Genomic DNA, 15,459 nt, shown 5'->3' with positions numbered 1-15,459 from the left:
TTGTCAATTTAACAATAACACCTGTGAAAATAAAAATAAGGAGCTTGGAGTTTGTATGAAATATAAGTACAGAAGAATGAGATATTCCAGTGGCGTAAATTTTGCATAAAGTACCAACACCAGGGGGAATTTAGCATTACAACAGCTCAAAAGTACAACTAAGAGAAAGATAAGAATGAGAGTAGAAAAACATACATGATAGTAATTTATAAAATATATACAGGCTATAAATCAAAGTCAGAAAGCTTTATACAGCACAGCACATTTCTTGTATTGTTTGTATGTTATGACATTCCAGATCAAGTATATTTGAAATGAGTATTTCTACATTACTTAACTAGCTACTATTAGCATTCTATAAAAAAAATGTTTGCATAGCCTGATTAGTCTACCTGAAAATGCTTTAAAGTGAAAGCTGGTAATATCTGAATGTTTCTGTCATACACAGATGTTGTCTTATATTAAGAGCAAACACATATATGTCGACATGATCAAATAGATGAGAAAAAAAGAGAAAACATAGTGCCAGGGAATAAAATCAAACAACATACACAATGTACAGGCAGCTTTCCATGTCTTGTAGAAATACAATTGGAAATTCTTTAGACGCAAAGAAGTGCATTCAAGAAGTTTTAATTCATGATCAAGACACTTTGGCTCCTGAGTCTTTTCTCACTTTGCACCTTATCCAGAGTTGCAGTACAGCCGAATAACAGAAATGGGTCGTCGGTAAAGTTAGGATTTCTTTCTGGCACATAGCATTTCTTTCCAGGTCATTTTTCTTAGATTGAAACTCTATTTACTCTGATGGGTGTATATTCACTCCACGGCGCCAGGGGGCGACAGCGCCATTTCCTCATACAACTCCATAACAGGTGAAAGGTTAAGAGTCTGACAGCGCCACATGCGTGATGTTGTGTTGTTGATGCTGGACGTTTAAAAGGTTTTGTCACTTCAAGCTCTTTCTTCTCGGTGGGTGTTGAAGTTCGATTTCAGTAACTTTCAAAGCTTGGTCGTTTGTTTAATTCGATTATTGCAGCTAAATATCATGTCGCTCTTTCCAGTTTAAAGGTAAGCTAACTTACCCAGTTCCATTGTCGGACACATTTGGCTAACTTAGTCTTCCCTTCTACAGCCACCAAAACTGCTAAAACAATTTATTAACACTGATAACTTTTAAAGCTAGACCGTTATTATCGGTTTATGTAAACTGTTTCCGCAGATTGATGTACCGATCGATGCCTTGTGAATAGCACTGAGAAAAGGCTCAACCGGCTAAAAGGCAAAGTTAAAGTTTTCACACAGCAGTAGCGTTACATGACTATGTAGCGTTAATTCGAAATATGATCATGAACCTGTTTTTGACATATTTGCTAATTTAATAGAGGCGTTGCCATCGAAATGTTGGTCTCGGACAAGACTGTCCGATAATGGGCAAAGAGAGACAGAACGGTGTTTTTTCCCGAGTACATGGTTACATGAAACACAGGAGAGTTTACTTTATATATTACTGAAACGGCTAATGTTAGATTTCTTTTGTTTCTTCTGACAGCAGCAGTCAAATACAATCCTCCAAATATGAAACAGCCTTTTACACATGTGATCGGTCAAACAGGTAGAGATATTAACTGTTATGTGATGTTGATGTTAGATCAAGAAAAGACAACACTGAAGCCACTTCACACTTACATTAACTAAAATCCCAGAAAGACTTCTGGTGTTTTTGTAGCAGTATTGATATTCTACTGATGTATCATCCAGGTACATTAGTCAATGGTTTCAGTGGTGAACATGTTTAATTTGTACTGTTTCTGGTGTTTTGCAGGATTTGGGTCCAGACTCGGGCTCGGGGTGTTTTCGGTCTGTCCTGAGGTAAAATGCGGAACTTGAAGCTACTGAAGAGCCTGCGGAGCTCAGAGCTGCAGGGTCCAGGCTCCCCGCAGTGTCTCGCTGTGCGGGCTGACACCGGCTCACTGCTGTTCGCTTCTCAATACTCCATCACAGAGTATGACCCACGAACTGGCCAGGTGAGCTGGTGATGATGTACCGTACCTGCGTACCTGGAGGAGACAGAGAGAGTACTGATGGTTCACTCATCATCTACTTTCCTCCTTTCTGCAGGTAGTCAGTGAAGCCTCATTGACCGCTGATGGTTTCCTCCCTGAGGATGGCAGCGGAGTCGTGGTTGGAGTTCAGGACCTGGCAGAACTCGAGTCGGCGTGTGTGGCCACAGCTGGTGGCGATGTCGTCCTCTTCAACCTCAACACCTGCCAGGTTAGCAGCACAGTTAGGAAGTTTGACAGGCTAGAAATAGTTTTAAGTTAAGGCTAGGGTAAGAGGATAAGGATCAAGGGATGCACTGTGTCTATAAGTGTCTTCACAAAGTGTGATCATGTTCCACAGTTGGAGTGTGTTGGCAGTGTGGATAGCGGTCTGACAGCGATGAGTTGGAGTCCTGATGAAGAGCTTGTCGTTCTCACTACTGGTCAGTATGTTATAAAAATGTCAAAAACATGTTTCCATCTTAAGTTTAATGCTTAGAATCAGAGAGAGAGAGAGAGACTGTCAGTCAGTCAAACAATAGAAGCTTAATCCACTTAAACTTTTGTGAAGCTGTTATCATTAAGTGTCTTCATAGCGAGGTGGGTTTTTAGTCACTGGTCATTGTTAGTGGAGAAATTTGAAGACAGCACCATTTCTTTGTTTGGAAATTCTTAAAGATGAACAAAAATTTCAGTTTACTCTCTCTCTACATGTTCAAGATATACCGTTGCTATAGTTAACCTTAATTAAGCTGAATGCGTAGTTAATTAGTTCTTAGTTAAACATTAAGCAGTGTTACAAATGAATTAATGTCTAATAATTTATGCTCACAGGTCAGGAAACGATCATCATGATGACCAAAGACTTTGAGCCAATCACTGAGGTCGGAATCCACCAGGATGACTTTGGTGAAGGTACGGTGGATTTAAATGGACTCTGTTTAGATTCATGTTTCCCAAACTGAGGCCAAGACCCACAGAGGGACATGAGATAATTCATGGAATATACATTTGAATATATGGTGGAATGATAATATTTATTTTCAACAGACATCAGTAGACCAACATTTTTGATTAAACCATAGTTTAAAATTTATAGTTAGCTAAGCTAAATTCTAAAATCTCATATCACAAACCTGAAATCTAAAATCTGCCATCATGCACATGAAGCAGATTGGTGGTCTCTGTTTTACTGTTCATCATGTGCTTTGCAGGGAAGTTCATCACGGTGGGTTGGGGAAAGAAAGAGACGCAGTTTCACGGCTCAGAGGGGAAACAGGCAGCACAGAGGAAGCTCCAGGTCAGTGTTCAACTACAGAAGCAACAAAGCTTCAAAACAAAGAAAAACTAGTCAGATTGTTGAAAATGAATGAAAAATTAGTTTGATTTGAAAATATCCTGAATGATGCAAACATGTGCTCCCACAGGAGGTGCAGGCGGTTGCGGCCTGGGATGACCGCAGGCCGCGGGTGACGTGGCGAGGTGACGGTCAGCTGTTTGCCGTGAGTGCCGTCTGTCTTCAGACCGGAGCCAGGAAGGTCCGGGTCTGGAACAGAGAGGGCGTCCTACAGGCCACCAGTGAGCCCATCAACGGCCTGGAGCAGCCGCTCTGCTGGAAGTAAGAGTGCTGACAGAGAAATTTTCTTTCAGGAAATACTTTCTGTAAACTTCAGTTTTTGTGAAGAACTGCCTAAACATGTGAAAGAACCTGATGTCTTTCCTGAATAAACAGTATTTACATTAAAGATAAGCAGCAGCTGCCTGTCTGCTGCTGTTTAACTGGCTGAAAGAATATTAGCAGAGTGAGTTCATGTTAAATCTTCGGCTGGTGTTTCAGGCCCTCAGGCAGCCTGATCGCGAGCACTCAGCGCCATCCCAACAAACACAGCGTGGTTTTCATGGAGAAGAACGGACTGCTGCACGGAGACTTCACCCTCCCCTTCAGCAAAGACCAGGCCAAGGTACGTTCAGCTAAACCTGACTCACACTGAGTTTAGAAATAGCAAATAATGAACTCCAGTTAGTGATTTTCAGCTTTCAAAAGCAGGACGAAACACTTTGATTGGTGTGTGTGTTGCAGGTGAAGGATCTGCTGTGGAACAGTGACTCCACTGTTTTAGCTGTTTGGTTGGAGGACATGACTGCTAGAGAAGACAAACAAGTCAACACTTCCAGTACGTTCAGCCAAAGTTATAAATGATTATGATTTTACACGATGAGTTGAGTGTATGCATGATCCACCTTAAATGTCTCCATGCTTCCTCTGCAGTCCAGCTGTGGATGGTGGGGAACTACCACTGGTACCTGAAGCAGAGTCTGGACTTTGGTCGAGACTCTCAGAAGGCTCCAGTCTGTGTCTGCTGGGACCCTGAGCGGCCCTTAAGGCTCCATGTGGTGACCCAGGGCTGGACCAGCATCACCTACGACTGGGGCTTGGCAACGGAGAGGAGCCCTGGGCTTGATGCCACCGACAACGCCAACGTGGCTGTGATTGACGGAGGTGAGAGCCAATGAGATGATAGGACATGGAACAATTGGACGATTTCAACCTGTTGTTAACATCTATTTAAACCCCCTCAGATAAAATCCTGGTGACATCCTTCAGGCAGTGTGTGGTCCCCCCTCCCATGTGTTCATTTGAGCTGCAGCTGGCATCACCAGTCAACCAGGTGACCTTCCTCTGCCAGCCTCAGAGGACCAATCAGCTGGCAGCATTGACTTCTGATGGACAGATCTCAGTCTACAACCAAGGTGGGTTCTGCAGTGTTTCACAGAAATCCAGACTAACTCCAGGAAACACCCTGAACATGCAAAGGATTCTGGGTAGAAGGAGACAGATGCTGCACAAATGAAGTCTGGGCTGATGCTCACATTTAGCTTTTTTACTTAATGTGTTTTAAACTGACATAAACACTGATTTGTTCTGGGACTAAATATTATTCTAATCAATTTGCTCTGTTTACTTCACCCATCAACCTGTCCAGATTCACGAGAACAGGCTGACAAAACAGCCAATGGGTTCCGCACAGTGTCTCGTCCCCTGGTCCTCCAGAAAACCTTCAGGTAACACGACATCCTGCAGAGCTGCAGCCAGTACTGCATGAAGTTTGGTGCTGGTAATAAGCTTGTAGGCTAAAGATGCTTGTTGTTTTTTCATGGTTTACTAGTGTTTCTCCGATGTTCCCTTCCAATGTTTTCTCTGATGTTCCTGCAGAGTGACGGTTCTCCAGAAAGAACCTCTTGCCCTGCGGCAGCTGCTGTGGCTGGAGGATGAGCTGTTTGTGGGCGTGAGCTCCAGTCTGCTGCCAACCTCCTCCACCCTGCTGATGCTCCGCCCTGCTCACGATGCCGATGACACGCTCACCGTCAGGTCAGCAGGGCTGAGCTGAAAACGCCTCAGCAGCAGCCTCCTTTAGCCCAGCCGTTGTCCTGTTAAGCTCACAGATGAACTGAATTGCTTTGAATCCATTCTCTTGAATTATTCCAAGACCATGTTGTAAGGCAGAACTTCTTGTTTCAGCTCTGAGATAGAAGTGGAGGGTGTTGTGGTCAGTATGGTTCAGTGCTCCCAGACCGGCACTGTGGCACTACAGCTGGAGGATGGACAGATCAGGAAGCTGCTCTGGGGTCAGTCACAAGCACTCTCTGCTGCTGAATTATGTGTTTTGCTAAGTGAAGTTTTGTTGGAAATTTGATAATTCAGAGAGACGTAGCACAGCATGATGATTGTTCAGAGGCCCCAAACAGGAGATATCCTTTTGGCTGAAAGACCATTGAGCAGAATAATAATGTGCTGCCTGGCAGTCTTTAAACAAACAAGACTCGAATGAGCTGTATGAAAGGACTTTAAAAGTTATTTTTTCTGCAAAGGAGAGATTTTCTTCCATTTTTTTCCACTTCCATTTTTCTGGCAAATATTGAAGCTTGCTTTCATAATAACATTACATGACATTACAGACACAAAATCATTTTTTAAAATTTCTGTGTAGATTGTCCTGAGCCGTCAGTGGAGGATTGGCGTGACTCCAGCGGATGTAGCATCAGCTTCCCTGTTCCCTGCGTTCAGATGGCCCTCTGCAGCATCAGCGGGGAGGTAGAAACACATACAGATAGAATTACATAACTAAGTGAGTGCTTGTGTGCAGACCTAAATGCATATGTTCCTCTGTGCTTCACCTTTATGTCTTCAGGAATGTCTTCTCGGCCTGACGGACAGATCTCACCTGTACGCTGGAGACACAGAGGTATGCTGCCGTCTTTGTTTTACCAGCTGCCTCAAGGTGTTCATCGTGACGTGGAGCAAACAGGAAGTGTGTTCATTTATGTCTCCTTCGCTCTCAGCTTGCCTCCAATATTTCTTCCTTCGCCGTTTGCAACGACTTCCTCCTCCTCACCACGCACTCCCACACCTGCCGCTGCCTCCAGCTGAGCACCCTCAGTGTCAAAGGTAGGAAGGAGACACATAATCACACACAGACTGATACACTGTGATTCAACGTTGATGTTATTTAGCTCAGACTGAAGACAGTTTGACATTTTTACTTTGGCAAAAGTGTGTGAATCCTGGTATATTTTATGATACAGCTGAGTTAAGTGACCTTTGACCCCACAGGGCTGCAGGCAGCTTTGGCCTCTGATGGAGCTCAGAATGACGAGACGCTGCGGCGGGTGGAGAGGGGATCCAGAATCGTCACAGTGGTCCCACAAGACCCCAGAGTGATTCTGCAGGTCAGTTTAACACACACAGACACACACAGACATGCACACACACAGACATGCCACTGTTTCCTGTGTTAACACCACATCAGCGCTGCAAATTTCATACAAATCCAGCATCCAGATGAAGATTAAACATGTCTGAACTTTTTCTATGATTTATTTAGAGGTTTGTGTTCTCTGACATATTTTGGTGTTTTTGTGTCCAGATGCCTCGTGGGAACCTGGAGACCGTGCACCATCGGGCGCTGGTGTTGGCTCAGCTCAGGAAGTGGTTGGACAGGTGAGTTTGATGTTCTGATGTTCTGTTTAACTTCTTTCTTTTTGCACTACCATTTACATTTGCACTACTACATTCTCTTAATGTTTCATTGTTTAGATTGCTTCAAAACAAAGATCTGTTTGTCTTGTACTGCAGAATTGACAATAAAGCTGACTTTGACTTTGACTTCTCTCATGTTACCTGCATGTGTGCAGTCACGTCACTTTTGAATCTAGTCTTAATCACAGTGACTAACCTCGCAGACCAACAATGGTCTTAACTACACCGAACCCATCTGATATCTTATGTTGTAACTTTGAAGTTATGCAAATGTCGCGATTAGCCTGATACTGGAAGCAAAGAGTGAGCAAAAGTGTTAAAACTGCACCATGCTGTGTTATATTTTTCAGTTTGAGGTTCAGAGATGCCTTTGAGTGTATGAGGAAGCTGAGGATCAACCTGAACTTCATGTATGACCACAACCCAAAGGTACGTAAAAGGTTTAATGTGTGTTTTCTGGACATACATTTGTCCATACAGGTAATTGGTAATTCTATAATTTGGAACATTTGTAAGGTTGTAAAGGGTAATGTTTATTTATTTAAATGTCTCAGTATTTAAACAGTTAAGTGCACGTCAGTAGATATTTTTCAGTATTTTGATGTTTTCTGTCTCTTGACGTATTACAGATTATGAAAAGGCAGTGCATGAATTAAAGCGACAGCATGTGTGTTTCTGACTGGTCATGTTTCAGCGATCTCTTCCTGCAGGTTTTCCTGGAGAACACAGAAACCTTCGTCACGCAACTCGGGTCAATCAACCACATCAACCTCTTCCTCACTGAGCTCAAGTAAGACTCTTCAGATCTACCAGAGTAGATTTTCAGATTAGAGAAAAACTTCTTGTTTTAATGGTGTTTTACTGGTACATGTGGTATATTTTCACACTGTTTTGTCTGTGGTACCCAGGGAGGAGGACACGACCAGCAGCATGTACCCCCGTCCTGAGGGCAGCCTGGAACAGACCCACACTGTTTCTGGGCAGAAGAAGGTGGATGTAGTTTGTGATGCTTTACGGAGCACCATGGAGTCAATGGGTCCAAACAAGTCAGTGATACTGAAATTAACTTATCTGCTTAAAATGTTGAATAAAGTCGTAGTAAACACGTTAACATTGTCTTCCTAAAAAAAGGTTTGGTGTCCTGCCAATTTTATCCAAACCCTTTAAAAGCTTTATGAAGAAGAATCCTACAAACACAAGGCTGAAAACACAAACTCCATTTAGTCTCCTGAGGGAAGACAGTGATTCAGAGGTGTAGCCCTGGACTTGTCTGCTGTGAGACTCGACATTTTTGTATGTTGTTCACTGATGGACTGAAAAAACTTTGGACTTGCAAGTCTTAAAGACTTCAATCGGACCCTCTAAATACTTGAGACTTGACTTGGACTTGGTTGAAAAGAGTTAAAAGCAGCTCTGTAGTCAGTTTTTATCAGTAGATCGGACATTAGTGGGATGTAAAACAGTCATTTTGTCAACCGTCCAGGTTCCTTCTGTCCATTCTGACGGCTCATGTGAAGAAGACAGTTCCAGAGTTGGAGGTCGCTCTGCAGAAAGTCCACGAGCTTCGAGGTGAGTACACCCAACACACCTCTTCTCTCTCACTTTCACTCTGCCACACACACACACACACACCCACACCCACACACACACACACACCTGTGGTGAGCTTTGTTGTGTCTTTGTCCAGTGAACCCTCCTGAAGCTCCCGGGGCTGTGAATGCTGAAGAGGCACTGAAGTACCTCCTCTTCCTCGTCAACGTGAACGACCTGTACGAACACTCTCTGGGAACGTACGACTTTGACCTGGTGCTGATGGTGGCCGAGAAATCCCAGAAGGTACAAGACAGCAGGGGAGGAGGAGGAAACATCCTCATCATCTTATTTTACTTGACCAAAAGACAAAGTGCTTTGCAGCACAAATAGGAATGGAAATCCAAAGTCATTGTGTATCAGACACAATCAGTTATCAGTTATAATGAGTCTAAGTAACCCCTCATTTCTATTCACGTACAGTCTGTGATACTTGTGACCTCTGTATCTTAAAGACTCCAGAAAAACATTTTGTCCTCATTAACGTGCAGATTTATGCACCAAAACACGACAAGAGTCGTGGAGTGAAAATGAAACGAGGTGTTCAAGCTGCTGCACAGATTTACTCATTAATGTCTTAACTGTCACAGAAAAGGTGCTCAAAACTGAATTAGATGATCAGCTCTGACAGGGGGGGAAATTTCTGTAAGGTGTTAGTTTGGAGTTTTTTCTGTTTGCATCTTTGCTTTTCTTAGTGGGATCTTTTGTGTGTGTTTCCCATAAACAAAATTCACAAACAAGTCATGAAACTGACTGATGATCCAGAGAGGAGGGTGTGTAGAATCAGTGCACCATGAAAATGCTGAAACATATACAGGATATGAAGAGAAAAGTTTCAATTAACCACAGATTGTGTTTGGTTTACTTTTTCATGTCCACAATTTTTTGATTTCCAACATTCCAGACAGGCAAAAATAGGAAAACACCAGCATAGCCCATTAATTAAACATCATTGTATAACTAAGCTGTGATTGGTGGGTGAATTTGTCAGTATTTATCTGTAATTTTTTGTCGACGATCCCTGCAGGACCCCAAAGAGTACCTTCCTTTCTTAAACATGTTGAAGAGCCTGGAGCCAAACTACCAGCGCTACACCATCGACAAGCACCTGAAACGCTACAGGAAGGCCCTGCATCACCTCAACAAGTGTGGTCAGTCTAAATCAGGCATCTCAAACCGGTTCCATAAAGGGCCGCGTGGCTGCAAGTTTTCATTCCAACCAAGGAGGAACACCTCCTTTGGAATGAAAACCTGCAGCCACGTGGCCCTTTATGGAACCGGTTTGAGATGCCTGGTCTAAATGTTTCTGTCAGCTCACTGGCTCAGGCTCACTCCCCGAAAAGCTGTCACAGAACGGATCTATCAAAACGTGGAAACATTGACAGATGTACCTCAAGATTATTGGCATATGGATCAGAGTTATTAGGAAGTTGTTGTCCTGCCTACATGGTTTATGAAAGAGTAGACGGCGAGCTAACCTGTGCTGTGCTTTGTGTTCAGGAGAGGAACATTTCCCTGAAGCTCTGCAGCTTGTGAAGGAGCAGAAACTCTACGGTGAAGCTCTGCGACTGTACACAGCAGACAGTGTTCACTACAAGGTACAGCGCGCGCACACACACACACACACACACACAGAACTCACATTCTTACCCAGAAGTTAGTCCAGCTATTTGAATGCTCTATATTTACTCTTTTCAGCTGCTTGTGATGGGCTACTGTCTTTATTTTTTTTTTACATTTTTAATTGCGTCATTATTTGATTAATAAAAAAAAAGAAATTTCAATTGAAGGATTTTTTGCGTATTTTCATCATTTGCTCGTCATTTTGCTGCATCTGGAAACAGTAAGGTTGTCAAAGAACTATCAATAGTGTTTAAAATGATACAGCCTCCTTTCATAATACATTTGATAGTGTTGAGCGTAAAGGAGCTATAAAATACAACAGATCTGTGATCAGATTTTCAACCCTAAACTGCACAGATGACACAACAGGGAAGAAAATCAACTGGTCCTCAACTATTAACATTAATACAGAAGTGCTGGTTCAGTGACCTTTTCTGTACCAGCACTGTGTGCAGGTTGTTAATTAATAAAAAAAAAAAATTACAACATGTGTATATATACACACAATCTATAAAATACTTTTTTTTAAAAATCAGCTTTGCAGATGTTTGTGAAATACAAGAAATATGTTTTGATGTGTATTACAAAGTAAACTCCACAGTAATTTGTGATCCCCTGCTCTGACCTTTGACCTCTAGGCTCTGAGCTGTGCTTACGCCCAGCACCTGGTGGAGCAGCAACAGGCGGAGCAGGCCGGCCTGTTGCTATGGCGATGCGCAGAGCCAGCCAGCGCCCTGCAGGCGTTCGCCAGCAGCTCCAGCTGGAGAAACGCCATCTGTGTGGCCCAGCAAATCCCACTACCTCCAGACCAGTTAGCTCTGCTGGCCAGAGACCTGGCAGGTAACCATGACAACACGTAGATGGACTGACAGATAAAAATGTTGATCATGTAAATCCTAAAATAGATTGTGTCGTCCACTTATAGAGAAGCTGACTGAGCAGCGACGGTACTCTGAAGCTGCTCTGCTGTTGGACCAGTACGCCAAAGTAAGACCCCCTGCTGCCAGAAGCTGCTGACAACACGAGGCGGCTGCCAGCTTCAGCGCAACAGCAGAAATAAATGTGACGAACGATCCTGAAAGTTTGGTTTTAAACTGTTCTAAAAATCATCCTACGACGTCTTGTCTGTCCAACAGGACTGTGAGGAGGCCATCTTGGCTCTGATCACTGGTGCAGTCTGGGAGGAGGCGCTCCGATTGGTCAGTCTGAATAATTACAATTTTCTCCCTTACTTTCATTGTTTTTGACCTTTCCATTTTGAAAAAAACAGAAAAACTTAACATTATGTTGAAGTACATTTTGTAAATTTATCTTTGGAGATTAATAAAGTATCTATCTATCAGCACAGTCTCGTAATATGTTCTTCTGTTTTGACGTACTGAGGCTCAGATGAGATGTTTCCTTTGTCTGCTGCAGATTTACATGCACAACAGACAGGACATCACTGAAACCAACCTCAAACCTGCTCTGCTGGAAGGTAAGGAGGATTCAGACCGGCCTGTTCGGCCCTGCAGCCTCTTCTGTTTATTCCTGAACGGACCAGAAATAAATGAGTTGTTGAGTTGTTGTGTCGCTATGGTTGTTGCCATGTTTTCCTGTTTCAGCTGTCAGCACCCAGACTGCCTTCCTGGAGGCTCAAGTAGCGACATTCACGCGGCACAAGACCCGACTGGCTGTGGTCCGAGAGCAGAAAGAGAAAGCCAGACTGGACATGCTGGGTGAGAATAAATCAGAATTATTCTCATGCGAGATTTGAGCAAACATGTTGAATGGTTTGATTTGATGTCTTGATTTTAGGTCTACTTTGTCCCTTAAAGTCCCACTTTTTTTCTTCTTTGTAGTGCCTCCCATAGTCCTGAGAGGAAGTTCTAAAAAGCTTAATCTCATTGAGAAAGAATTAAAGAAAAGAAGGATGTTTTTAAAGGTCAAAACCTTCAGAAAAATGCTCAGCTCTTTTTGGTCTTGGCATCTGTATGCTTCGTATGTTTTAGTCATATTACCACCACAAATTGTCTAAATACACCTCTGTTAACAGCTGACTGGCTTTCTTTGTGCATTATAAAGTTTAAATATAGAAGCCAAGAAGGAAGGAGTTAAAGTTGAAACTGTTTATATGCTGCAGGTGAAATCATAATTAAGAGCTGAATTTGCTGTGACTCTCCGTCTTCTTCCTCAGATGAGGACGGTCCAGACTGTCCTGATGCTGAGCTTTACTCTGAAGCCAGCAGCGTGATGACCGGCTCCAAATACTCCCAGAGTAACTCCCGCATCTCCTCGTAAGACACACACACACACACACACACCTAAAAACTGTTGTTCAGATTCTGGTGACTTCCACATTCTGGTTACTGGTCTGCTGTTCTTGCTCTGCCTGCAGGAGATCATCAAAGAACCGTCGCAAAGCAGAGCGGAAGAAGCTGAGTCTGAAGGAAGGAAGCCCGATGGAGGACAGAGCGCTGATGTACGCTCTGGGTGAGATCATCACCACTGTGGACAAGATGAGAGGTACAAAAACTCAAAGCTCTAATCGTTTCTGCTTGCTTTGCTTATATTTTGATCAGCTTAACAATGTTGAGTCCATCTGTGCTTGATTTGGTGTAAAAAATAAGTTTTGTCTGCTAAATGGTAGGAAGCAGTCAGGAGTGTCTTGTATTTACAAGACATGCACTCACAAATCAGAACGATATGAAAGCGTTTAGTTCTCCTTGTTGCTGCATTTCTGTATAGTCACAGAGGTTTGACTGCAGGCTATTTGCGCCCCCTGCAGAGGAAGTGCACAGCCTGCTGAAGGCCCTGGTGCTGTTCCAGTTCGACAGACAGGCCGAGAAGCTGCAGCTGGCCTACGAGGAGGCTCTGCAGATGCTGGAGGCAGCAGCTCCTGAGGTGTGGCCTGAAGGCCTGCAGAACAATCAGGCTCCGGTAAATAAAGCGCAATCATATATGTAATATGCTTTTTTTTCACACTAATTTTAGGTCTGTTGCTGTCTGATTGGCTTAACACTGGCAGGTTTGTTGGGACAAGCGGCGAGTTTTCAAAAAGATACATAAAACGTACGGCAGACATGCAAGATTAAATTTTTTTCTATTAACTTCAGATGACTACGAGGGTGAAACAGTAAATATGTTACATTAAAACATTAAGCAACCAAATAAAATTAAAGTAAAGAGGCCCGTGTTTCTACACCCACTCTGTGTTCCGGCGAGGAGGACGCAGTATTGTTCATTTTGTTTTGGAGTTTTAAATATTCTTTGTGTTTTTTTTGCATTTTTAATTATAACTGTGGTCTCATTCTTGCTTTTTTCAGCTCACTGGTCCGAACTCGACTGCAAACAGCATCATGGCTTCTTTCCAGCAGCAGCAGCAGAGACCTGCAGCTTCGCAACAAGGTCAGCAGAGTTTCTGTTACAGTTACGGTTAAATGAGTGTTTGTAATCTCATCTCATTATATGAACACGCACAGGTCACCATTTGCACAGCTTCGTTTTATTTTGTACGTCTGATATGAGAGCAAACAGGCTGTAGAGTTTAAAGACGAGGAAAGAAACAACAGTTCTCTGTTTCGAGTGATTTTTCTCATCTTTCTCTCTGTAGCTGCTGACGTCCTGACGCCACCAAAGATGAGAAACGGTGTCAAGTGGAAGCTCACCGTTCTTACATGAATTACTTTTGTTTTTGTCTTTTTTTTTAAACTGTAAACTTAAATGGTATTTATGTAACAAATAAAGATTCAGTTAATGTGTCCTCTTGTTCATTCTCTGGAGGCCAGAAACTCCAACAACATGATATCACTGCAGGTATTTGTAGAATATACCAGAAAGATTGATCTCAGAGAGTCTGTTCCGACAGCCTCCGACACGACCGGAGCAGGAATGCAGTAAATAACAGATACAGTGAGTTTTTTTATTTTCGATCCGGTTTACTCGTGCAAGCTAGTTCATTACATGTTCCGTTAGTGAACATAAATGTGACAGGCCTCGGTTCAGGTTTTTTTTTTTTTTTTTTTTTAAATTGAATCAGTTCATTGTCCCACATCTTATCTGGTGTGTGTTGCAGTCCGGGCCTGAGGAGTCAGCTGGGACACTGAGTCTGGGTCTTGCCAGTGGTCTTCCTGCAGGAGTTTGGGATTGTAGGTGAACTTTTATGATACCGGTTTGCAGCATAATTTAAGGCCTGAAGGTACTGAGAGCTAAACATAGTAAGCAGTAAGCAGTAGGGGCAGTAAGGGCCCAATTTTGTGTAACCAACACTACAAAATTAGTTAAGGCTGTAAAGATAAGAAGAAAATCACCAGGGCAAATGTAAGTTTGGCAGATCTTTAGTTCTCTTTAAAACACTTTTCCAAACACTTCAACCAAAATTCAGGACTAAAGAAATCAATGTAATATTTTAATGAAACTGTTCAATCTCAGAGGCCCTTTGATTTACATGTAGTTTATGTTACTGTTTTATAAAATTAACGAACATCTCATCAAAACTGAGTTATTCAGGGGAGTTATTCAGTATGCATTGACAATGTGGGAAAGTCCAGGTAAAGGGGGGCGTCTAACAGAGGGCTAAATATGAGACAGTTTCATGTTCTTGAAGTGGGAGGCAGAGCAGAGTGGTAGAGGAACGAGGAATGAGGATTATTTCTTAGTATTTCTCAGTTTTCAGCATTAGAAGACAGAAGTGTGACCAGATCAGAAAGAAGATCTGCCTCACAGGTGAGGTCAGTCCTCTGCTGTGCTTCACCCACTGCCTCACAGGTGAGGTCAGTCCTCTGCTGTGCTTCACCCACTGCCTCACAGGTGTGGTCAGTCCTCTGCTGTGCTTCACCCACTGCCTCACAGGTGTGGTCAGTTCTCGGCTGTGCGGGAAAGGAGCAGTTTTCTGTTTTTCTTGATACTTCCTGGATCAGCCTTGTGTGTTTTTACAGTTCATGCTGTTTGTTTGGTTTGGTGAAATCTTTTGGTGACAGCCTTCATGTTTTTAATGAGCATAAAAGTTTAAACAGAACATTATTTTCCTCATCTGCATTGTGTGGACAGACAGTGATTCAGTCATACAGTACGATCCCAAAAGGTTTAGACCATGAGATGTTTTTTGCTGTAGCTCTACTCCTGCACCCTGGATCTGAACTGAAACAGCGAACACGAGTGTAAAGTGCCGCCTAATGTGAGCGTGCT

At 43.0% G+C, this 15,459-nt stretch overlaps 1 protein-coding gene across 1 annotated transcript; it reads left to right on the top strand.

Annotated features, from left to right (window-relative positions):
• Positions 1 to 877: 877 nt before the first annotated feature.
• On the top strand, positions 878 to 14,033 carry elp1 (elongator acetyltransferase complex subunit 1). Its single transcript, XM_041944848.1, has 36 exons — positions 878 to 972; positions 1,826 to 2,027; positions 2,122 to 2,274; positions 2,404 to 2,485; positions 2,877 to 2,957; positions 3,257 to 3,342; positions 3,470 to 3,660; positions 3,880 to 4,003; positions 4,123 to 4,216; positions 4,312 to 4,542; positions 4,623 to 4,793; positions 5,027 to 5,105; positions 5,257 to 5,412; positions 5,563 to 5,669; positions 6,032 to 6,135; positions 6,233 to 6,286; positions 6,384 to 6,489; positions 6,655 to 6,770; positions 6,968 to 7,041; positions 7,431 to 7,509; positions 7,791 to 7,870; positions 7,989 to 8,126; positions 8,564 to 8,649; positions 8,768 to 8,916; positions 9,698 to 9,821; positions 10,171 to 10,268; positions 10,932 to 11,133; positions 11,219 to 11,280; positions 11,430 to 11,492; positions 11,710 to 11,770; positions 11,898 to 12,011; positions 12,470 to 12,569; positions 12,671 to 12,798; positions 13,061 to 13,212; positions 13,599 to 13,680; positions 13,886 to 14,033. The coding sequence occupies exons 2-36, from the start codon at positions 1,878 to 1,880 to the stop codon at positions 13,951 to 13,953; spliced, it is 3,945 nt and encodes a 1,314-aa protein (XP_041800782.1). The 5' UTR covers positions 878 to 972; positions 1,826 to 1,877; the 3' UTR covers positions 13,954 to 14,033.
• The last annotated feature ends 1,426 nt before the right edge of the window (positions 14,034 to 15,459 follow it).

Source organism: Chelmon rostratus, chromosome 9 (genome assembly GCF_017976325.1).
Source record: "Chelmon rostratus isolate fCheRos1 chromosome 9, fCheRos1.pri, whole genome shotgun sequence".
Taxonomy (NCBI): Eukaryota; Metazoa; Chordata; class Actinopteri; order Chaetodontiformes; family Chaetodontidae; genus Chelmon; species Chelmon rostratus.
This window is presented reverse-complemented; position numbering and strand designations above follow the sequence as displayed.